A 26,071-nucleotide genomic window follows, 5' to 3' on the forward strand; every position below is an offset into this window, starting at 1 on the left:
AATATAGACAAATGTGGAAACAACAAAGTCTCCCAAGGAGCAGAAGCACATTTTCCCTCCCCCCTCTCTGCAGCACCCACCCCTCCAATCTCCACAGCATCCATGCCCTCAGATCTCCTTAGAAATTCCCTATCACTTTTTAGAGGAAGCCCTTCTATAATCCCGAAGGCTCTCAGGTTTGCTACTGAAATATACATCCATTAATAAATATCTAAAGGTATGTTAGTGAGCAGATTGTTTAGTTAGTAATTTGACTTGCAAAGTTTCATGCCATGCCCATGGCACCTTCTGCTCAGGTTACCCTATTCACTTTTGTTGTTTACAATCCTTTCTCCTCCCAAGCAGAGTTGGCCCCACCTCCTCTATAGGACACATGCTAACTGCCCCCCCCCAACCCATCGTGTCTGGTTCCTGAGCTGCTTATATCCTAGGCTTATTATTATAAGCCTTATATCCCTTACCCCCAGGGAAACACATGAACAGTGGGCCCTCTGTGTGCTCCAGATGATGTGGGAAGGTAGTAAGTTATTTGGAACACTGTTTAGCAATCACTTGCACAGGAAACTCAAGTACATTGTCAATCTTGAAAAAAAGGTAAACACAAATGTGTATTTCTTTTTTGTTTGCTTTTTTAGCCTAAAGAAAAGACAGGATTCCCTCCACACACAAAAAAAATTCTTTGCCTACTATTATTAGGGCTTATAGGGAGTGTTCATGAACTGGAAATGCAGCTCCATTTCCGATTTGTTCCCAGTCCAGAAAATCATCACAAACACTTCATTGGCCTTCACATCCATCAGTGTGATCACCACGATTTACCACTGACAGCAGGAGATGTAAATGGCAGCCCCCTACAAATAACCCTTTAAAAATTTTTTTTCATATACTCTTGACATCTATTGATGTCAAGAATACTAAACAGGTATACAAAAGTCTAGACCAGGTACCTAAAATTCTTCCAATAAAAACACTGTTTTGCTTCCACAAAATTCAAATTTCCTGGAGAAATTAAAACCAGACTTTGAGTCTGCCAATCTCTGAACAAGAAACAGCATGCTATTATGAGAAACCTGCCATTAGCAAAGAGCGTAAACACTGAGTAATCCCAAAGAGAATGAATAAAGTCATTGAAGAATGAAGTTTTTTGACCAAGAGAATAAAACACAAAACTTCCTTTAGAATGATGTCATTTCAGAACAGAAGCAGCTGCACAGTACAGTGAGTCTGAATAAGCCCCTCTTCTATCTTAAATTTAACATTTTATCAGAGCAATAACTACAGTGGTTGTCCCTACCAACACTTGGTAGTAGATAATGCAAATTAGGTAAGCAAAACTAGGAAGGGGGAACTCAAAAACGACTGGGAAAAACAAAGACCTTAGGAGTGTCTTTCAGTGGCTCTTCCTCCTGCACCCCAGAGGCCTGTGCTATGTGCCATCTACCTCCTCCTCTCTTGTTAGTATCATCTGGTAACACAGTCTTTAAATATTTCATCTACTTGGGGATAGGGAGATACCTCAGGGGGAAAAAGCACTTGGTTTGCAAGCCTCAGTGTTTGTATTCAAATCCCCAACACCCAAATAAAAAAACTGGGTGTGGCTTTGTGTGTCTGTAATCTCAGCACTGGGTAGCAGAGAGAGATGGATCCCACATAATCTCAGCACTGGGTGGCAGAGAGACGGATCCCAGAATTGGTTTGGCTGATGAGCTTCAGTTCAGGAGAGACCCCGTCTCAAGGCAATAATAAGGCAGACTCCAGTAGAAGACACTCAAGATCCTGCTCTGGCTTCTACATGTGGCTCAAGGGCACACATCTGTATTCCACACATATCATGCATACACACTCATGCACGCCATACACAAAGAAATTCAGAGTCTTTCCACTTACTGGAGATATTATTCCCATTGTAAAGCTAAAATCTTATTTTTGTGGAATGTTAGCAGGGATTTCATTTTCAACCTGGCTGAAGGGCATCAGACAACGCTGTAGGCACATGAAGGCTATGTGTTCCCTCCTACATTCCACTCTAAGGTGCTGAGCACTAACTATTATAATTCCCTATTATTATCCTAATCATATAAAGCAATCCAGGCAAAAATATGTGCTGAATTTCTTTTATAGAAAAGTGTATTTATTGACAATCTCTCAATTGTTTTTATTATCTTATGATAATTTAATTTTTCCAGATGACTCGATCATCATGGATAATAATTTTAAACACCATTCCCCATCTTCTCTTTTAGGAATGACTGCAATTGAAGCAAAGATACAAGAAAAAAAATCACCAAAATCTCAAATTGAAAATAAGATCAAAACAACACAAAGTCAAGCTGGAAGTGTGATCAGAAAGTGCAAACATGCCAGATGTGGCGGTATACAACTTAAATTCCAGCACTCAGGAGGCAAAGATAGACAGATCTCTTCTATGAGGCCAGCTAGGTCTACACACAGAGTTCTAGGCCAGCCAGGGCTACAGGGAGACCCTATCTCAAAAACAAAGGCAAACTATTCCTACATATGTTTAATAGCTCTAATAGTTCTAAGAAAAATGTATTTATTTATTATTAGAAAGAAAATTATTTTACATATCAATCCCAGGTCCCTCTCCCTTCCCTCCTCCCGCAACTAACGCCCTACCTATCCCATACCCTTTCTGCTCCCCAGGTAAGGTGGGGCCTTCCATAGGGGGTCTTCAAAGTCCGTCATATTCTTTGGGATAGGGCCTAGGCCAACCCCCCTGTGTCTAGGCTCAGGGAGTATTCTTCCATGTGGGATGGGCTCCTAAAGTCCATTCCTATGGTAGCGATAAAGAAAAAAAAAATGTATTTAAGAGAGTGCTGGCTAGTTTGTTTTTTTCTTGACACAAGATAGAGTCAACAGGAAACAGACAATTTTAATTAAGAAACTGCTTCCATCAGGTTGGCCCATAAGTAAGACTGGGGGCATTTTCTTGATCAATGATTAATATGGGAGGACTCAGCCTCCTATGGGTGGTGCCATTCCTGTCAGGTGGTCCTGGGTGGTAAGAAGTTAAGCTGAGCAGGCCATAGCAAGTCAGTAAGCAGCATCCATGGCCTCTACTTGAATTCTTTCCCTGATTTCTCTAATGCTGGACTGTAAACTATAAGATGAAATAAGCCCTTTTCTCCCCACGTTGCTTTTGACCCCAGTATTAATCACAGTAACATAAATAAAAGAAGGGGAAATGGCTATTGCCGTAAGTTAAGTGTTTGAATAAAGTCAATATTTAAGAGTCTGTATAGTTTACAATCACACACCTGCATACATACACATATACATATGTGAGATGTATGTAAATGAAGGAACATACATGGATAGACACATCATTTCAAAATATCTCTATAGGAACAGCCAAAGCTACCTGAACACTAAAATTCCACAAGAGATTTTACTTGGAGCAGGAAATAACCCCACTATTATTTTTCAGACTCCTAGACACTTTGTTAGTACATTAACTCATATGGGAACTAGGTAGGATGCTGTGGAGAAATATCCAATAGCAATACCTAGGCCTTTCTACTGGTATAGCAATTTCTTCTGAAGCTCAGAAAGCTCTAAGGGAAGTCCTTAAGACTCAGGGAGCAAACAACACAGAAGTCTCAGGAAGTCCTGAAACTGACTAAACTCTCTACTTTCCTCCCTCCCCAAGGGTTCATAAACAGTGAGAGGGACTAAAGGGACAAAGCAGCTGAGGTGCCTGGAAGAGATGCAGACCAGCCAACCTGCCTAACGACATTCTCCAACCTGCTAGCCTGTTGAGCTGTTTGTGTGCCCTGCAGACTGCCAGCTGTCATAAGCTGTCACCCATGCTGAGCTGGGTCTTCTGTGATGCAGCTGACTTTGAGCCATTCTTGACTCTACCAATAACGCCTCACACACACTCTTGTTGGTAGCCCCAGTGTGTGTGTGTGTGTGTGTGTGTGTGTGTGTGTGTGTGTGTGTGTGGAGAGAGAGAGAGAGAGAGAGAGAGAGAGAGAGAGAGAGAGAGCTCTCCATGCTAACATTCTGTATCTCTAATAAATTGAATTTTCCTGTGAAGCTACAATATTTCTTAAAACCTGCATCTTATTTTATTCCTTTAAAATAAAATCACTTTATCCCCACTAAGAAATAAAAACATCAGATAGCTATTTTAAGGAAGCTCCTCAAACATTTTTTATTAGCACAGAACCCCACAGTGGAAATGCACATACAAACACTAACATCGATTTCTCCCCTCGGTACAACACCAGAGACTGTTCTGCACTCTTTTTTAGTGTTTTTTATTATTATTATTGTTTAAATCATAAGCAAAGATACAGACCACAGGAGAGGGATATAGATTGGTCTAACTCTGAAGTACATAGTAAAATTACTAGGCCTGCAGTACAAGACAGATTTTTTAAAAATGAGAATTGAAGAAAAACAGAGGTTAAATCAGTGATTTGAAATGATATGATCATCTGAAAAGACATTAGGGAACAATTTCCTATGTCAACTCAAAGTGGCTACTAGCTGCTGGGGGAAGATCCTTTACTGGTTCACATGCAGTCAAGGTGATGGTCACTTTTAACTGTCCATTTGACACAACCTAGAATCACCTGGGTCGGTTCAGGAGCGTGAAGATCAGACTGACCTGTGAGCCTGGGGGAAGCGTATTGTCTTGAAAGCCTTAACTGATGGGGAAGGACCCAGCTTAAGAAATGTTCTGAAACTTGAGTGGAGTTAAAACTAAAGCTAATGGAGCTGCTTGCTGTACTGGCAAATCAGGGAGACAGCAGGATGTGGGGGCCTTCAGACTGACCTGAGAAAGAAGCTGTAAGAGCTTGGAGGCTCTGGCGAGACCTGAGCTGCACAAGGACAACAGGAAGGATATCCTGGGCAAACCCTACTGGAGGTCCCACCTGCTGGGATATGAATTCCTTTAGGAAGAAATCCTAAAGGGCTTCCCTGCTCCTCGAAGAGGTCAACGCACAAGCTCACATGGCTGTGGTCTAAGGGGGCCAGGCTACACTGCAGGCTGGCGTCAGTATTCGGCAATATCAGCAGCATAGTCCCCCTGGTACTGATTTTAAAGGCACAAAGGACACCAGACTGAGGATGGCTGTGGAAAGCAGCCAAGGCCTGGAATTATTGAGAGTCTCTGAGGAGAGGTCCCGAGGGAGTGTGACATGAAGCTGGGAAGGCGAAGCTTCGGTTGGAATGGAGACTCCCGGACATGGCAGGTGCCAGGCCTGTGTGGCTCTGCCAAGGAAAGCTACAGGTGTTTTGGAACGGAGCCTGTCTAAGCCTAAGCAGTTGTATATGCTGCAGGTGGGCAGGGGCAGAGGGGTTGAAAGGTTCAGGCATTATGCTGGCCTGCCCCTGTTACCTGGTGGAATCCACTCAGGCAATACCCTGGTCAGCCCAAGGTTCCATGGGAAAGAAGTCTGCACACAGGTGCAGAGGACCCCTTTAAAAGATAGGCCCCTGCACCTTTCTCTCTCTCTCTCTGTCTCTCTCTCTGTCTGTTCCCTCTCTCTCTCTCTCTCCCCCTGTTCCTGCTCTCTGTCCGCTCTCTCTGTTTCCCCGCTCTGTCTCTCTATGGCGACCGGCCATGGTGGTCAGCCATTACCCTGTTCCTCTTCTTAGTCTACCCATTCTGCCAGTCCTTATAATAAACTTATAATCTTATGTCTGTCTCAATATTTCTCTTTTCTTCTTTTTAAACAAAAGAATAACATTTGGTGCCCAGACGTGGAAAGGCTCTGCCCTTATACCTTCTGCGACCTGCTGGCGGGCGCATGTTAGGCTAAGGGTAACCTTACAATCCACTTCCATCTCCGCTTTTCCTGGCACTCCCTCCTGCCTGCAACAGCCTGAGATGCCGGAACTCAACTTGCGGCTTTTCCAACTAAGTATTTCTGGAACTCACTGATCTGCCTATTCGCTACAATCCGGTAAGAAACCCAAACCGTTCCTATGGGGCAGACCCAGCGCTGTTCAATCTGGGTCCATTTTTCGGTTTCTGGCCAGGTGCTCTCAGACAGGGCAATCTATGCATTTTTCGGCCTTGCCCACGGGAAATACACTTTTACGGGATCTTTCGGTTACTGGCAGCAAATAGGTAAATTAGCGGAGTTCTGCCTCCCAGTGGGAACTTTCTTTCACCTGAGAATGTCCCTCATTGTTCTGTTTGTTCTTTCTCTGACTGTTTCTTCTTGGTTGGCAATGTCTGCTTGAGATGCTCTGAGAGTTTTGTTTGTCTGCTGGTTTTCATTTTTCCACATAAATGAGGTTTAAAACTTTTCTGGCAATTGAGAATGTGCTTACGGGGGTCGCCACCTCGACCATGTGGACTAACCTGGGGGCCGCCATCTTGGTCATAACCAGGTGACCTGGCTTAGGCCTACCCACTCAGTTCAATGACTTATTTCTTTCACTTGTTAGGTGCATTTCCTGAAGGTCAGGCATGGGATCCCGCTCCAGGAGCGGTGCTTTTTTGCTTTTTTCAGTTCGGACTGCTGGGTCCTTTTTCGGTTTCGGGACAGCTGTGTCCCCTTCGGGGCCAGGCCCCTGGCAACTCCCACGGGCAGACGTGCATCCGTAGAGGAGCTTTTTGCCGGTTCTCCACCTGCCTCACCCATGGGAAATGCACAGAGGAACCTTTCTGGTTTCATCCAACAAGCAGGTAAACAGACAAAAGCGGCTTACAGTTGCCGCCGTTTTGGTCATGTGACCTACCTGTAGGCACGCCCAGCTCCAGCGGCCTATCCAGCAAACCTGTCTGCAGGATTTTTGATTTCTGCCAGATCTTTTTGCTTTTTATTTTATTTTTGTCTTTTTCTTCTTATTTTATTTTTTGTCTTTTTCTTCTTTCACTGGCTCTGTTGTTCATGGCTTGTTTACTAAATACTGTGCCTTTCCAGGACCCTCTGTTTACTCTGTCTCTTTAAATCTCCTGTCTGTTTGCTACAATGTACGGATCAGAGATTACAATCTGACTCCCCCTTTACTGTTATCCAGTCCTGCTTATCTCTGTACCTGTAATTTAACTTTATACTTATCTAGCTCTATATACAACTTAAATTAAACTATTAAGTCTCATATTTCTAAATTGCTATATATCTTTAAATGATGATAAACATTTAAAGTCTATTCAAATTAACAAAATATTTATACCACTCAGTTTATCCTGTAAGCCGTTTACAAAGGTACAGCTTTTATTACAAAAAAGGTATTTTTTCTCTAACTAAAGGCAAACTTAACTGCTAAGATACTAAACAGACAGCCCTCAAATGCTCAGAGATCTAGAGAATATGGCATTTAAAATGTTTTGTTAAAAAGCTTTTTATAACAGAGAGATAGGCCAGCTGCTGGCCCCACCCCCATTTCCTCCGAGAAGACTGATGGGCACTGAAGAAACTTCATCTCGAGTCAGTGACAACGCTGGTTACTGAGCAACCCTGCCCTTCACCTCAATTACTACAAAGTATTCCAGACCATGGACAAGAGGACAACGGAATCGACTTTCCCGGCGTTGCTTGGGCCAACGGTAGGCGAGTCTTCCCAAAGTCTGTAATCCACAGGTCACAAGTTATCAGCAAGAAGGCAGGTGTCCTACAGCCCGCTACTATGGATGGAGGACCTTGGGGATGGCTGTCCATGCAGCCTGCTGGCAAGTCTCTGTTATTCTTTAATGATTGATTCAGGTAAAATCTTATCCTTCTCAAGAACTCTGATGCTTTTGACGACTGATAGTCTTGCCGGCTTAAAGCAAAACAGATTCCAGTAACAGGTATTTTAGGGTTTATCTATATAAAGATAGGAAAGTCTAAGAATGTAGTTATAAAGGCCTGAGGATAAAAAGGCTTAAATGATGATAAAATGAGTTAAGACATTAAAAAGAATAAAATATGTTCCTGATTTCTCTATTTCTCATGCTACTGTTCATAGTAAAGTTCAACAATACCACTATATGATCATAACTACAAGGTCAAGATTATGATACTTTTCATTGTCAAAAAAATCTGTCTGTTTTAAAATGGTAATGCTTTTAGCCAAGTTGCTTCTAACATGAATATGCTGCTAATGTGTCTAATACTTATGTTTCCACAAACTCTAAGGATTCTTGTAAGTTCCAGGGAGCCGAATCAGATCCAAACAGGTCAGATTCACTCCAGGTAATATTCAATCTTTCCCTGGTCCCAAATTCCCTTCACTCATCTTGGGACACCTCGGGAACCCCTCCCTCATCTTACAATCTTCCCCTCAAGTGACAGGACCTAAGAAAATTTTTTCTAAACTCAACCTTGTTTTCTGCTCTGTCAACATCTTGCCAGGTCTAAGAGGCGCCAGGGAGTTCCATACAGCCTGGACTACAATGAAACAACCAGCTTCCCCAGGACGTGGCAGCACCCCAACCTTCTCGGGTCCCCCAAAGATGGTCAACGCCCCCCACGTCAGCAGGAAGCAGTCTTAAGAATTCGACGCCCTTATTCCTTAACCTGCCATGTCTAAACACCCCACCTTTTTTAATAATAAGTAGAGGTGGGAATGAAAGGTTCAGGCATTATGCTGGCCTGCCCCTGTTACCTGGTGGAATCCACTCAGGCAATACCCTGGTCAGCCCAAGGTTCCATGGGAAAGAAGTCTGCACACAGGTGCAGAGGACCCCTTTAAAAGATAGGCCCCTGCACCTTTCTCTCTCTCTCTCTGCCCCTTTACGCTCACGCTATCTCTCTCTCTCCCCCTGTTCCTGCTCTCTGTCCCCTCTCTGTTTCCCCGCTCTGTCTCTCTATGGCGACCGGCCATGGCGGTCAGCCATTTACCCTGTTCCTCTTCTTAGTCTACCCATTCTGCCTTATAATAAACTTATAGTCAATATGTCTGTCTCAATATTTCTCTTTTCTTCTTTTTAAACAAAAGAATAACAGGGGTAGAGTTGCCCAAGGCCTCTGAAGCCCAGGTGATTACATTATAAGCCCCAGAGGCCAACCATGAAGCGGCATGCAGGTTTGGCATTAGCACTTAAAGCTTTCCCTTTTGTTTTGATCTGACTGTTCCTATGTCCCTGTTTTCACTTTTGGAATATGAATGTTTACTCTGTGCCATTACATTTTGGAAGTATTATCTTGTTTTTTTGATAACAGGAGCTCACAGTTATGAGACTCTGAACTTTGAAAGTGTTAGAAATTAAAAAAAAAAAAACTTCAGGGACTTTTAAAGGTGGGCTATATCTTATAAAAACAAACAAACATGAGGTTTTGGGGATTGAGGGTGGAAGGCTATAGCTTAAAGTGATGTTTTGTGTGCCAAATTGACAAGGGGTGGAGTTAGGATTTATATTTGTCACCTTGATACTGAGTCACCTGGGAAGAGTGTCTCAGTGCAAGGCTGTCTAGATTGGGTGTGTCTCTAGGGACTGTCTTTATTGCTTTCACTGGTGTGGAAAGACACAGCTTAAAGGACCATGGTACTATTGGGTCCTAGACATCATGGGTAGAGAGAGCAAGCTGAGCAGCAAGCATGTCTACATGTATTCTTTCTGCTCTCCATCACAGGTGTGATGTGACTGGCTACCCCAGGGGCCTGGCAGGGTGACTTCCCTGAAATGCTGTTCACCGATGCTTTTGTCGGGTTATTTCATCACTGCAATAGAAACAAAGGGCTCATACAAGATGTGGTGTCCTATATATAGAAGGTGGTAGTGGTTGCACAACAATGTACTTAATGCCACCTAACTTAAAAGTTGGTAAGATGGGCCATTTTATGGTCTCTTATCACAGGTTAGTCTTAGTTACTGAAAGACAATTTTGATATAATCAAGAGAGAAGGCCATGTTAAGTTAAAACGATAACCACAACCATACACACAGAGCTTCGATGCAGGTGTCCTGTGATCTCACTCTGACTTGTTCTCTCTTCCTTACGATACAAATGGTGCACAACTCTACTTACTACAACTGGAAATCACGAGTGACACAAGCTTGAACAAAGTCATAGAGAATTCCAGTTACATCCATGGAGTCTAGGGAAAAGTCTAGGGATTCCCATCTGCCACTGGGACAAGGCTCAAGAACCCGTGTAGGTTTCCCAAGGTCTCAAGATGATTTGGGAGAAAGCAGCTGTAAAACTGAGCATGAAGAATAATGTGCACAGGCTAAGATGCACCTATTGTCACAGGACAGTGCCATGGAAATGCAACCCGAGAAGCGGCAACTGAATCCTTTTGGTATACACAGACATAACTCTTCCCAGCAAACAAAGCAGCAAGTCTACTCTTTCACTCACATGGTATTTAACATGATCTACCACATTCCAGGCAATGAGATGCTAAGAACAGTCACGGGGTACATGGAAAGCTGGAGTACATCAGGAGGTGGTGGTGAGAAGGCAAGAGAAACTCATCTGTAACTCTGGTTGGAGGAAACATGAGTGCAGGCAGCCCAGGCAGGGCAAGATCAGCAGCTGGGGAGGAGCACAGTGAAAACAGAGGCTGGCACTAGCAAGGAGCCAAAATGAGGCAGATTATAAGGAACTTCCTTAGAAACTACAGAAAGCCATTAAAGTGCATTAACTAGCATTTTTAAGAGATTAAACAATCAGATCTGAGATCAGACAAGGAAATTTAAAGTGGTTCAGATATCCTCACAGAATTCAGGTTGGAGACCACGGTGGCTTGCAGGGGAATGACAACAATGAGAGAGGAAGAGGGACCAGAAAAAGATCATACTCACAGCACTGTGTTCTGTAAGGAAGATTATAGTAACTAAAGCTGTAAATATGGCTGAAGACAAAAGAGGGAAGGGAGAGGGCTGGACCAACAGGACTCCAATTCAGTGGCTAAGAGAGAAGAAACCACTGCTCAAGAGGCCAAACATTGACAAGTAAGACCAGGCCTCCAACGGTATAGATTTAGCCACATGGAAGTCACCCAAGGCCCGACAAGTGTGTGAGTGGATTATGGACTCAGAACCAGAGTAAGCATGGTGGAGAAATAAGTATCAACTGAAAAAAAACAAAGATAGACAGATCTTCCAAAAAGTCTACTTGAGAATGAAAACACACACAGATGTGCTGGTGTATGCACACGCTGACACACACAAATCATGAGGCTGACAAAGAATATTTCCATAGATTCTTTAATTAGTAGAAACTACCAACATGCTTAAAATCCAATGAGAAAGATCTACTGGAGGGAAAAGCGGAACACCCAGGAGAAAGGAGGTGAGAGGAAAAGGAAGAGAGGGCCATCACACAGCAGCAGGGCCTCTGGGCAGATGGAAAAGGTGGCCGTGCTTCCGAGGAGCAGAAGAGATGGTGATGGGTAAAGGAGGTGGGTGTATCTCTGAGAGAGAAGAAACCCTTTATACTTGCTGGCGTCCATTTTCCCTGAGACCAGACACCGGCTCATCTGTGATGGGTGAAGAGGTGAGGGGATGAAGGAAGAAATACACACAATGGGCAGGAAGACCAAGAGTCAGACATGGAAGCCTGCTCCCACTCAGGCTCCACCCTGACGTGTGACATTCCACAATGTGCATCACAGCTTAGGGACAAGCACAGACAAGGCAGATGGCTGGGCTCATGCAGGAGCAGGCTTTGCTAAGGAAAAAAAAAACAAAAAAACAAAAACTGACATATACTTAGCAGTTTGCAAAGAACCATGAAGGGATTCAGTGTAAGAAGTTTTACTGTAAAGACAAAGAAAACCCCACTCAGGGTCTAGGCTTAACACAAACTCGGCTCTCGAACACTCTCGAACACAGCCACCACACAAAGAGATGTGCTGCACGTATGTTACATAACACCACCTTTTCAACAGATCACACAGTAAGAACATTCCTTATGCCTCACTTCTCCAGAGACAGCACAGCATTTACCATAACAAATTCCTGAAGATGACTGTCTGGATCAAATCATGTTCAGACTTCACATTCTCTAACTATTCTTATTGGTGCAACAAGTGTCTCACTGCCCCCTCCCCCCCCAACCCCCTGGACCTCACTGCACCTCCTAAAGGTCTGTAAAGTTATCTCCTCCCCTGTCCCCCAGCAAATAAATATGGGCTTGCAGAAGAACCACACAGAGTTATGTAACAAGGGTGTAGGCATCCCTTTATGCTCATATTTGGGCACACAAAGTATTGAAAGAATCAAAGCCAAGAACTCCTAGGTAGCAACAGGATATCAAGACAGTTTTCTCTTGTTCTCAAAACTAGGTGTTTATGTCAAATATTCTCCCTTTCCCCCTACACAATACCACTCTATTCCCAAGGCAGAGAGCAAAGATCAGAGTACTGTAATTTACTGAGAGCTTTGTTGGTACTTCAAGATTAAAATCTAACAATTGTAATAACTGAAAGGTAATTAAAGAAGTATGACTTTCAACTTACAATCAACAACACACTTCCACACTGTCCCCTAAACCTGAATAAGTCTGGCTTTAACCAGGAGGGACTTCCTTCTAGTTCCTGCATTTTGAGTGAACAAGATCTTAATCTGTAAGAGACTGAAAAACCCCAAACCTCCCCTAAATCAGGGAGGTCAGAATCAACTTACTGCCACTGTGCTAAAATTAACAACTTCAAATCACATAACAAGAGGAAAATATGAAGCTAGAAACAAGTCAAAATCAAAGAAGTTCTGGAGCAAACAAACGGACCTAAGGAAGAATAGATGTGCCCGGTACCCACCCTGGCTCCTCTGGTGTGAGAGGGTGCTCAAGGGAGAGTGCTGGAGAAAGGAATTCAGAGGCGGGGAGAGGGTGGGATCAGCATCCATCTGTGGCGCTCCAGTCAGTGCTCTATTGTTACAGGCTCAATGGCAGCTCACAAGGAGAAGAGGGTCAGTGCTTGTCACAGGCTGCCTAAATCCCAGGCACAGCAGCCGGCATGCTTGTATCATGACAGCCTCTACTGTTGGCATGCTAACATGTGTGTGTGCTCGCGCTCGTGCGCACGCACACACATGTGTGTACACGCATGAATGCACATGTGAAAACTAAAAGGATGTTGGGAGTCTTCCTCTATCCCATTCTACCTTATTTTCTAAGACATGAACTCTCATTAAGCTGGAAGCTCACCATTTCAGCTAGGTTGGATCCAGGATTCTCTCAGGATCCACCCGTCTCCATCACCTAATGCTGGGGTTATTGCCACATGCAGCCATGCCTCACTTTTATGTGGGTGCTGGGGATTTGAACTCAGGTCATCTTGCTTTCAAAGCAAGCACCTTTACCCACCAAGCCCATTCACAGCCTTCTAACTTTTTAAGTGATCACGTCACTCTGAAGTCTGCCTACCTAACTCACTTTTCTTCTCTCAACTCATAATATACCTGTGTTTTGATGAACACCTTGTACATCAAACACAGAAAAACATGCTTATGATTTCAGCTTTGGTGTGTCCTTAAGAAATAAGGTGTCAAAGTAAATAATTGGTGAGTAAAGGGGTAAAGTGGAAAACAGGAGAAAAGGGCATTAGACCTAGCAGAATGCAATTTAAAAACAAAACACAACAAAATAAAACTGGGAAATGTGTCTCTCTCAAAAGCCTCATGGAAAGGAAATGATGCAGACCTAGGACCTTATTCTACACAGATCCATACATCTTCCCAAAACTAAAGCTAAATCCAACATTTTGTAAGTGCCCATTAATTATGCATTTTAAATAATGTCCCATTCACAAAACAGAATACTATGATGTATCTTAAAGGAAATCGCAGAGAAAAGAAAAGGAGGACTATGTCAAGTAGAGTCTACTGTAGACTGCCAAGGTTTGTCAAGCTTCTGTGGGGGCAGCTGCACAGAAGGCTACGAGATGCCTCAGTGTTCTGCCTCAAGGATGGAATCAGGAGAACAAAGCTTACTTCACATCCTTAAGGATCTACTTTCCACCCTAACCCAGAATTAGTCAAGCAAGAGGGCCAGGAACACGGAAACAAAGTGAGACAGGCTGGAATTTCCTCTGATACTGATCTGCCAAACTGTATCCCCCAAATTATGTGTAAAAATAGATGAAATAAAAATGCATTTTTACCACTAAGATTTATACCACTAAGCCATATTCCTTATTCGGACACAAATGAATTCTCTTCCATGCAGTGCACACTGACTCTTTAGGGGTTTTAAATGTGTTAATAGTTAGCAGCGACCAATTTCTTCTCTGAGTGCAACCATTCAAAGCTCATTTTGTAAACAAACAATTTGGTAGGCTTTACAAAATGAAACACTTGCTTTTTGTTGTTGTTATTTTGTTTTAGCATTAGTAACCACCAGTGATTACGGCCACAGGAACAAGAGCCTATAATACCCAGGTGTGTGCACACGTGTAGACACACCCTCCTGTATCAGGGCTCTGCAGCCCGAGGACAGACGGAAAAGAACTACACAGTCAACAATAACCCACCTTCCTCTGAGAACATTTCAAACCCTGAAGGGCCTCCTCCCAGCATTAAACCAATCCAATCCAGTTTAGCTTCTAAGGAGTGACAGAATCCAAGACCGAGAGTGACTCACCAGCCTGCAAGTCATATGATTAAACACGATGACTCTGACCACAGACCTCCTGGGAAACTCACCCAATTAAAAAAATGTTAAACTTTTAATATGACGAAGCACAGTGGTCCCAATAAATTTTAATTGAAAATGCAAATTATGAGCAAAATAATTAATACTAAATTGTGTCCTCCTTAATTAGAAAATAAAGGGCACGTTCCTATAAACTATTGCCTAGATTTCCCAATTTTAATTGGCAAATATATTTAAAACATGCCCATGGAAAGTATGTGGAGACTTAACAAGAGGTTGAAATAAATGAATGGATAAATTAAAGACAAGAACGGGACAGGCAGAAACTAGTAAGCAGAAATAAACTCTCAAAGCAGAAATGCACCCAGCTTTCTGGTCCTGATATCCTGAATTTTTCCATATGGCGCCGCAGCTTCTCAGGACCACGCTGCAGTTCTCCGTGCTCTCTCTGGTCTACAGGTCCCATTCATCCCCACACACAGGCGGCTGTGTTTTCACACTATGAGGCCGGTGCTGCTATGTGGAACCCGGCTTTCAGGAATTCTAGGGGAAATATCCACTTGGAGAGACTGACTGAAGGTAGCTCAGAGGCAGAACTTCAAGCACACAGTCAGAGCTTTATCTCCCTTGGCCAGAGGCATGAGCACCCCTATGGCAGGAGCAAGGCTGAAGCCCACCTGGAAGATCTAACTCTGAGGAGCAGGAAGCAATGTCAGCAGGGTCCTCAGCTGCCTGCACCCTAAGTCATCTTGTTAGAGAACCCTCCTGGGGTGCCCGCCTAGTGGCACTTCATCTGCTCTTGTTAGTACACTTACTCATCAAATGTTTCTGTGACACGCTCGCTTTTCATCTAAACCCATCAGACACAGCCTTCCCTGATAGTCTTTTGAGTGACAAAGTCCTGAGCTTATTCATGGGAAGGCATGCTTCAAATCTTTCAAGATTTTACTATAGATCAAAGGGCGTTCAAGTTATTTGAACTGAACAAACAAAACTAGCAGGCATGTGGCACTTTCATTATTTCAACTCTTTGCACTGGAAAATGAACATAACAAACAGAAGTTCCTAGAAAGAACCAGGAACAGCAACAAAATCCTCTAGCAAGATTTAACTGGGATAAATTAATTTACCCATAGCCTATTTAAACAAAACCCACGAACTGTTCTTTATAATGTCCCTACTTTCTCATTGTTATTACCTGAACCATAATCCAGGCTCTTTATCTCTTCCAGATATGTGACATATTAACAATATAGATTTGTGATTTTGCTCTTACTCAAGCTAAGTATTTTGATATGCTTTAATTTTTAATTTAATTATTTTCAACATATTACATAATTTTCATTGTTAGCTAATCCTAAATTAAGCAACTAACATTATCCCTCAATAATTTCTAAGAAGAAACAAAGACCTGGGTTGTCACACGACTTCATTGTTCAGGTCAACATTTCCTTCCACCTCTTAAAATCGTTAGCATATAGAAATTATGTCATTAATGACAAAAGCCAGAACAGTCACATCCATTATTTCTTAAAAAGCATTTGATATCAAGCATATTAATTAGCATTTGAACATTTTTTATTATTGATAAAAATGAAGGCACAGTCTACTTCATGAGACTTTGTTTTGTTTTCTCTTTGTTTTTTGTAACCCTGGCTGTCCTGGAACTAGCTCTATAGACCAGGCTGGTCTTAAATTCAGAGATCTACCTACCTCTGACTCCCAAATCCTGGAATTAAAGGTATACACCACCATGGCCCAGCTTAATAATTTTTTAAACTAACATTTGTATTTATTTATTTATTTATTTTTGGTTTTTCGAGACAGGGTTTCTCTGTGGCTTTGGAGGATGTCCTGGAACTAGCTCTTGTAGACCAGGCTGGTCTCGAACTCACAGAGATCCGCCTGCCTCTGCCTCCAGAGTGCTGGGATTAAAGGCGTGCGCCACCAACTGACCAATGGCTTTTCACAAAGTAGTTTATATTAATCCAAGACTCTGAACATGTATATGTGAACAAGAAAAGCAAAGTATGTTTGAAAATATCACAAGGAAACCTATTGCTTTGTGTGCTACTTTCAAAGCTTAGAAATCTGTCACAATTCTGCTTTTATGGCAGATCAATATTTCTAAATCCTAAGATATTATATATGAAAATTTTACTAAATCACCATGTGAAGTAATACTGCTTACCTTGGAAAATCAGTATATATTTTTGTTTGTTACCCTCTCGTCTTTCTGGGGTGTGAAAACCTGATCTACAGTACACACCGCCTTCTAGCCACTGCAGCCATCATCTACCCCAGCCCCTGCAGCCATCACTCTCTCTAAAGGTCCTCTAATAGGTATCCATTTGCTTAGAAAACAGCTCCATGTGCTAGCTCATCCAAGTTTTACTACTGAAGCAAGATGAACTCCAATAAATAACAAAGCTTCTTTATCAAATAAATACAAGAGATGAAACCATGCTAAAAAGAGGTTTCCACAGAAAACTTAAATACATTAAGACTGTATGGGAACAGATAAGTAAAACCAACTATAAAATCAAACACTGCTTCTAAATTATCATGACTTAATATCTAAAAACCCACTTATGTTGATCTATGACTTTGTCTTTGGTCTTTGAAGTAAATTAAAGTATTAAGAAGTAAGAAATATGTGCAAGTCAAGCCTATCTGTTTAATTCTTACACACACTGAAGGAAAAGTAGTCAACTGCTTTCTTAAACCAGCATAGGACTATTCCAGACCCCCTGAAGGAGGAGGTCAGTTTGGAGGTCTGGACAAATTGACCTCCTATGGGGCCACTGGTAGTGGATCAGTATTTACCCCTGGTACACAAAGGAACTCTGGGAGCCCTCTCCTCATAGAGGGATACTCTCTTAGCCTAGACATACTGGGGAGAGTCTAGGCCCTGCTCCAAATGATATGACAGACTTTGAAGATCCCGCATGGAAGGCCTCACCCTCCCTGGGGAGCAGAAAAGGGTTGGGATAGGGGGTCAGTGAGGGGGTGGGGGAGTGAGGGGGAGAGGGAACTGAGATTGACTTGTAAAAGAAGCTTGTTTCTATTTAAATAAATAAATAAAAATAGAAAGAAAGAGAGGGAGGGAGGAGGGAGGGAGGGAGGGAGGGAGGGAGGGAGGGGAGGGAAGGGAGGAAGGGAGGAAAGGGCCCCAAAGCTTTAAAATACCTCTTACAGATTTAAGGCTTCTTTCAGTGAGAGAAAACAAATATGGGCACAGAATACTGTAACAGAACCTTACCAACAGAAACCTTATAAGCATTTAGAGCTGGAATTCAATTTTACCAGGAATTCCAGAGAAGGAAAAAAATACAATTCCAATATCTGGGTGGGGAGGGACAGCTAGTGGCTCTGAGCAGGCTGCTGCTCTTCCAGAGGACCTATACCCACATAGTGGTTTGCAACCCTGTTTTGACCTCTGAGGGCACTAAGCATGCCAGTGATACACAAACACACAAAACACCCATACACATAAGATTAAAAAAAAAAAAAAAAAAGGATCCCATTTCTCACCAAAAACAACAAGAGTGGATCTAATTTCTCTTGAAAATTTTAGGATCTATGATGTACAGTGACTTATTTAAGTACTTATGAAAAATATACATATGTATGCCAATTTGCTCATATAATCCTTAATGAGTACTGAAGAGACAATTTTCAGAGAACAAGAGACAGAGCGAGGAAGAGGAGAGGGAGGGAGGGAGGGAGGAAGAGAGAGAGAGAGAGAGAGAGAGAGAGAGAGAGAGAGAGAGAAAGGGAGCATGTATTTATCCATCACCTAACCATCTATCTACCTATTTATTTATAGACAAGGTCTTGCTATGGAACCCAGGCTGTTTTCAAATCTGTGAGCCTCCTATCTCAGCTTCCTGAGTATGTGCTACTATGGCCAATACAGATATCAACAATTTTAAAGCATATAATTTTAGAAAACTCTAGCCCCTAAAAACGTTTTTATACTACCTAAAAAGTCTCAGAGAAAGAGCTCCATGGTGTTCCAGCATCTAGTCCCTGGGACAGGCATGGCAACTGTGGACATGTCTCCACCACCATGCTACTCAGTATCTGCACTGTACCCTGGACATGGGCAGGCAGGTTGACCCAGGTTTTCTTCCTAACTCAGCAACCTCCACCCACTTGAATTTAAAGTTGTTCCATAAAGGAAGGAGGCTCCTAGGCTATGTAAAAATAGGGGTTGTTGAGTGTGAATATGTGAAGAGTTCATTACTGGTTTTGTATAATTTTTATTATAGTCAACACCTATGTCAGTTTAATAAGATTATAGCTTAGACTTAATCTATTTGTGAATACATTTGGTTCTTCAATATGACAAAATCTTTGTAAAATCAAGAAAAATAACCAAGGTTAAACCCATGGTTTTCAATACACATTTTGTGTGTGTGTGTGTGTGTGTGGATTTAATTTTTAGTGAGACAGTAAAAACACAAACTCAAGAGCCAGCCTGTGGGGCCTGGATCCCAAGTTCATCACCTGCTAGTCTTATGACTAGGCAAATATTTACCCAGTGTCTCAGCTTCATGTAGAACTAGGGACAGCAAGAGGGAATGTTGTGAGAACTAATCAATGCTTAGAACAATGCTAGACAATCAGTGTTAATTCAAATGTTAACAGTAAGACTTAGTAATTTTTGTAGGAAAACTATTCACCAAGCCCAGATCAGCTGTCCAGTCACCCCTTAGAATGACAGAATGATATGACTTGGAAATTCATGGTTTGTTAAGCCTGTGAACTATAAACCCTTGCCTTTTTACTTCTTCCCTGTAGATAAAATCTAAATCATTGACCTGCAGATCGTAGGCATCAGAGCTTAATACCTGCTAAGCTGTAGAAAAAAATCCAGACACAATACAGCTCTGTTGTTCTCTATCTACCTGTCCCATTGCTCCCTTCCTACCCCCCTCGGTATCTGTCTTTCTGTGAGCACACGTACTATAATTTAGAGTACTAACTCAGTAGTGGGCCTGTGTTGTTATTCATTTAATCTGGGCTATCTCTCTGCTACACACATGAACTGCTTCTTTAACAGTAACACGTTACTTAAAATAATAGAAATGAAAGAATGACTTGTATTTACATGAAGGAAAAACAGACATATTCCATACCTGTATTTATGAATGATGGCATTAAATAGTTTCCCATCTCTCCAGCAGGTAGTGAAATTTTCACACCGTACTCCAGCATAACCTTCTGTTGCCTGCTGTGTCCATAGTAGTAACCTTTCTTTCGCAGACATGTCCTCTGACTCTCCAGTTACATGGATGTCAGATATCTAAATATAACAGAAGCATTGAACATTAGGAAGGAAGGAAGTTGAGAGAGTACAAATCTACTATGTGCCAAGTACTCATATCCTATTTTCCTTGATCCTTGTAATTCTTGCTTTTTATACTAAATATATTTCCGTGTTTTACAGAGGAAAACTGAATTTCAAGCAGGCTTTCAGATTCGACTTATCTGTGTCCAAATTAGAAGCATCTAATTTATTTTTAAATGTAAAACACACTAACTTTACAATCTTAAAAAAATAAACAACAGACGAGTGCTGGTGGCTCATGCCTTTAATCCCAGCACTCAGGAGGCAGAGGCAGGAAGATCTCTGTGAGTTCAAGGCCAGCCTGGTCTACAAAGCAACACAGAGAAACCTGATCTCGGAAAAAAACCAAAAACAAACAGACAAACAGACAAATAAAAGAAGATAAACTGCAAAACCCTGACAGGCAGAGGAATCCAGACCACTCCAAACTGAAGCAGTGCAACTGAATTGGTATTGTAAAACAGAATTCACCGAAGTTTTCATGTAACAGCATGCTAACACACAAAATGTGAAAAATACAGTTTGGGCTTTTATCCTTGTATCTGTAATAGATTACTGAACTTCTGTGTGATGCATTTACTTGAATAAACCGTCTGTGTTTAGCAGATGTTAGACAACTACGTTCAGGCTGTCTTACCCTGAGTTATACAGTTCTCATCTCAAAAAAATCAACAACTTGCTTTTTTTACCCATTCTTTTATATAGTTGTTCCTGAAAACAGTATCCTTTCTAGTGGTTCATTTTAGTCAATGCAGTATATTTTTAAAGCTTCATTTTACATGCACCCCCAAACACCCCACACACAATTCAGTGTAACTACACTGTACTGTTTAAATTTATGTAGTGCACACACCACAAGCTAGGTAGCACAGGGAACACAACAGGCTGTGGTAACCCTCATGCTAACCCAACAGAAGCTGCCCTGCAGGTTTGTCTGCATGTTAGGAGCGGCAGTACTAACCTGTTTTTACATTATATCAAAACAGCATTAAAAAAAAAATTCCACATTCTTTGCTAATGAGATCTCTTAAAACAACTTAAGTGCATTTTTTTCCAGTTAAAAGTAGATCAGAAGTAAAAGCCATAAATTACTCTATGTAGAATTTGACCTAACAAGTATTCCATGTCAAGAATAAGGAAACAGTACCTTCTCTCATTTTTAACTATATTCTCTAACATTTTTGACTAACAGCCTATAAATTTTCTATGACTCCTTGTTCAGTTCTAGTAAAATTTTCCTGTGTGGTTAGTGTGCTTTACGTGTCTGTGTAGTTCTGAGAACCCCATCTACCGAGTGACAAAACAGGACATGGATCTACATTGTTCTCCAAGAGCCCCTTCCATTAAGTGACAGGAAACAAAACAGATCTCCATGGTGTGCACTGTTCCAAGAGCAACTCTTTCATCTGGGTCCTTCTTGGCCTGGTGTTAACTATACAGGGCATAAAGTGATTTTACCAGGGGCTCCCCAGTAGTTCCACAGCTGGGATTAACATCAGTATATAACTGTTCTCTCCATCAGAGAAATGTGTGACACCAAGAGATGAAGAACAGGAGGCAAGCCAGAACCTGGAAGAGATTTGCAAATAAGGAGTGTGTGTGTGTGTGTGTGTGTGTGTGTGTGTGTGTGTGTGTGTGTGTGTGTGTGTGTGTGTGTGGTGTGTGTGTGTGTGTGTGTGTGTGTGTGTGTGTGTGTGTGTGTGTGATTCTGGTCTGAGAGCCAGGTTCTTCATCTATAAAATGAGGAGGTAGGGGCTGGAGAGATGGCTCAGAGGTTAAGAGCACTGATTGCTCTTCCAGAGGTCCTGAGTTCAATTCCCAGCAACCACATGGTGGCTCACAACCATCTGTTATGAGATCTGGTGCCCTCTTCTGGTGTGCAAAAATATACATGGAAGCAGAATGTTGTATACATAAATAAATAAAATCTTTTAAAAAAATGAGGAGGTAGGAGGTTATTGACAAGGTTTTGCTGTGAAATAATCATTCTGTATGCTGTGAATATGTTTTATTCTCTTTGGTTAATAAAGAAGCTGCTTTGGCCTACAGCCAGGCAGAGCCAGACTAGGTGAGAAAGCTAAATGGAGATACAGGGAGAAAGAAGGGTAGAGTCGAGAGAGATTCAAGCCAGCCGCCATAGGAACAAGATGTACTAAAGGACAGGTAAAGACACAAGCCATGTGGCAAAAAACAGATTAATAGAAATGGGTTAATTTAAGTTGTGAGAGTTAGTTAATAATAAGCCTGAGATGGATGGATGGGTGGGTGGATGGATGGATGGATGGACGGATGGACGGATGGATGGATCGATCTATCCTCTCTCTCTCTCTCTCTCTCTCTATCTATCTATCTATCTATCTATCTATCTATCTATCTCTGCTGAGTATTCTGTTATTAATATAAGCTTTTGTGTGATTATTTGAAACTGGACTGTTGGGACAAAAGAAAAGCTCTGTGTCCATTTACAAGGTTTAAGGCCCCTTTGTACCTAAAATCTTACTAAGACACTATAAACACAACAAAGGACTCAGAGGTCAAACACAGAGCCAAGCCACTGAATGTGGAGAATAGGTCAGTGACAAGTTTGAACAGGGAGCCCCTTATTCTTCCCAGCTACCACAAAAGACATGGCCACTCCAAAGACCTGAGGCAGAAAGGGTGCAGCACAAAAGCTCTTCCCAGGCTGGCAGATGCTGCCACGTCTGCTATTGTAGATGAAGGAGGAACCTCACTCCCTCTTGACCCAGGGTCCTCCAAGAGGCAGTCAGTGCCGAGTGGAGCTCCAAGCTGAGCAAAGTCAGAGGCACTGGCCTTAAAATGTGTGGGATTTTATGGAATGGACAGAGAAGCAACTGTCTTCATTAAATCATCTTCCCTAGGAATTTGTGTTAATCTTCACAGCATGGGAGAGAATTGTGTCCATAGACATCAGAAGAATTGTTTTTATTTTTCCATGTGGAAAACAAATACCACTGTTTTCTACTAAATTACTTCCAAGGATGTGGAGACATAATTATGCTAGATGACTTAGTGACACAGCCCACACAAATTTGCTTCTCCATAATTACAATACTCAAGTCATGTAGCTGCTTAAGAATGTCCCTGAGTTATTAAATTGTGTATGAGAATTCCAAATTAGCATGACCTGATCATATCTGGCACACAGGAAATACATGCTCAGTGTAGGCTAGTTATTTTATTCAGAAGTAGCATGGTTATTACCTGGCACTCAGGAAATATATGTTGAATATATTTTATTTGTGATGTTATTCCTTTTTACAAAGGGAGAAGCAAAAACCTGCACTTTGTATTTTTTCCAAGTTCTCAATGTATAGAGGATTGTTTCTGCTCTTTTTAGCTGACTCAAGAACATTCTGGGCCAGGCTAGTTATAAGAATAATTATCCATTAGCTAGGAAAGACAGTATATTTCAGTGATAAAGATGTCGAAGATGAGTTTATGGGTCTGCAATAGTTATAGAGAAAAACAAGGCCTCGTTATTAAATAATCTCCAACTGATAAATTCTAGACTGCCACTTAAACACACACTGGTTCAGACCATTACACACATACACACTATTTTTAAACTAAAAAATACAGATTTAATTATATCATGAACCATGGTTTAACCTGAAAACTAAAACACCAGTCTATTTTGCACTTCTCTGGCCACTGTCAATTAGCTGATCATCAGTTGCTGAGCCTTTCCACCTGAGCTGTGTGTTCTCTTCATCTCTCCTGATCTGCCTCACACAACTCCAGACTTGCCAGAAATCGCATCCCATGAGGAACAACGCCTCTTAAGGACCTCGAATCACTCCTCACTTTTGAGTTTCAGATCTTCTACACTACCATAACTCAACGTCAGCAAAGTCCACTGTGCCTGCAGGTATGTTTTTCAAACCAATGTCTAGGGCTACAAAGACCTCAACATGTCATATTATAGGACAACTATTCTACTCCTCAGAAATGATGTGCCCACAACTGTTAACTACTGGAGTGTGTCTACAGGCCCAATCCTCAGCTCCACCTAATACAGAAAACTCATAGTCCTTTCTTTGCACTCAAATTCAGCATCCTTGGTATTGGCTTGAAACAAGCCATGCCTATCTGTCTCAGAAAATTACTTCTGGCATACTCTCCCACTGAGCTCCACGCCCACCCTTTGATGCCACCCTTTACCAGTGCGATGCACATCATAACCTTTAAAATGCAGTGTGCTTGAAACTGAAATTTCTCTTTCCCCTTCGTGCATTCCCATCTGTATTCCTACCCAGAGAAGAGCCCCATTATTTGCCCAGTTGCCCCACATCAAAAACTGTCATCCATGATGAATCTTCAACCTCTAAACCCATGTTCACGGATTCGCCCTCACCTCTAATCCCACTCTAAGCAACTCTCATACCATGAACAAAGAACAACAAGAACTGCAATATCTCCAGCTCAATATGACAGAACCTTGCTAGACACTCCTGCTCTCTTCAACCGTTCTGTGCACTTCTACTTCTCTCACGCAAAGGGAAATGTGGGAGGCAAGGAGGTCCTAGTGCTTACAGACAGAGCACTAGGGGAACCAGTGGTGTTAAACACTCAGGGCTGTCCCTTCGAAGGGAAGGGGTATGTAACCTGTTTTTTTGCCCATGGTTAAGGAGCTGGCTCTTCAACCGGAACAAATGCAATGCCAAAAGTCCAAGTAAGCTCCAGTATCACTTTAGATGTAAAATACTGTTCAGGTGGCCTTCCAATGATGCTGGCCATAGCAAAACTTCCACCACCTTCAAGAATGGAATTTCCCTGTTGATGAAAATCTGAGGGTATGGAGTGTCAAGTTTTGGTGTGCTACTTAAAACTTCTTATTCACCAATTAACGACAGCCATTAACATATGGAAGTTTTCTTTAGCTTTTCTTTTCTTCTTTTTTTTTGAATTAAAACCGTTGACTTTAGTTATTCTCTTGGCTAGATGTGCATAGCGTTGTCTGAACTAAGTCAGATTTTACTGCTGTTTGCAGAAGGATAAAGTTTTTTTTGTTATTTTTCCTCTTTGTATTTAATTATTCTGTGTCTTTTACATCATGTATCATGATCCCATTAATTTCCCCATCCCTTAGAATTCACCCTCTCCCCTGCAGCCCCCACCCCCCCCCAAAAAAAACCCAACAAAATTTAAGAGAAGAAAGGAAAAAGAAAAAGGGGAAAAATTAAAAATCTCATCATGGAAGCTGCAGTGTGACACAGTGAGTCACACAGCAAACCCTTGTCCGTGTATCTTTACTTGCAGGAGTCATTGGTCTGGTTTGAGGTGTCTGGCTTCTACTACACTATCGATGCTGGGGCATCACTGGGACTCCTCTTGGATATTCTGTTATTGCCCTGTGTTGTGGAGGTCCTGCAGCTTTGGGTCTGGAGGACCCGTGCCTTCACATGCTCCTGCAGACCACAGATGGAGTGGATGTTGGGGTGGGTCAGGTCAAAATCCAGATACCGGGCCTGGGCTGCTGCAGGGTTGGTCAGCCCCCCAGTACTCTGCTGCCCTCACCACTGGGGTGAGCCCTCCAACATTGCCAGAGCTAATTCACCTCTTGCAGCAATGAGTGGGGGTGGGGCCAGTTCTTCTTTTAGGACCACAGGGTCTGCTCTCCCACACCTACACCATCAGGGCCAGCTCTATTGTGTTAACCCTGCAAGGTATAGGGGCCGCTTTCCCGAGTGCAGCAGCTCAGGAGAGTCAGGGACAGCTCTCCCACCTGCCTCAAGCACTGATGGGTGGGGGGAGAAGGACAATTTTCCTCCGCCCACGCTGCCACACAACAGTTGAGCAACAGGTCCAGCTCTCCCATGTTCACAACTTCAGGGCTGGCTCACCCACACCTCCACCGACAGGGTTGGCTCTACTGTGTTGCCCAGGGAAGGTGCAGACCCTGATCTCCCTAGTGTTGCAGCTGGTGGGGGGCAGGGACAGCTCTGCTGCTCTTGTGACTTCAGGGCCAGCTCTCCTACCTGCTTCTTTAATTTTTCACCTAAACAAATTCTCTGAGCTTTAGTCACTTTGCTGCTTTGGCTGTGGAAATTCAGATGTTAATCACAGGTTCTACTTAAATAGATTATTACTACAAGACATAGTCAGCTCTACTCACACATGAAAGTTTTAACACATTAAATGTATTCACATAGCAACATCCCAACCACTGTGTGCATCATTTTGC

The 26,071-nt window shown here is 42.3% G+C and overlaps 1 protein-coding gene across 16 annotated transcripts in view; it reads right to left on the minus strand.

The window, feature by feature from the left end:
• Dst (dystonin) overlaps positions 1-26,071 on the minus strand; it is a 389,777-nt gene that overhangs the window by 161,072 nt on the left and 202,634 nt on the right. For all 16 annotated transcript variants that reach the window (XM_027386908.2, XM_027386906.2, XM_027386911.2 and 13 more), the window contains one exon: positions 19,655-19,821. In XM_027386908.2, the coding sequence (XP_027242709.1) occupies positions 19,655-19,821 (167 nt within the window). The remainder of the gene's footprint in view (positions 1-19,654; positions 19,822-26,071) is intronic.

This window comes from Cricetulus griseus, assembly GCF_003668045.3.
Source record: "Cricetulus griseus strain 17A/GY chromosome 1 unlocalized genomic scaffold, alternate assembly CriGri-PICRH-1.0 chr1_1, whole genome shotgun sequence".
NCBI classification, from domain to species: Eukaryota; Metazoa; Chordata; class Mammalia; order Rodentia; family Cricetidae; genus Cricetulus; species Cricetulus griseus.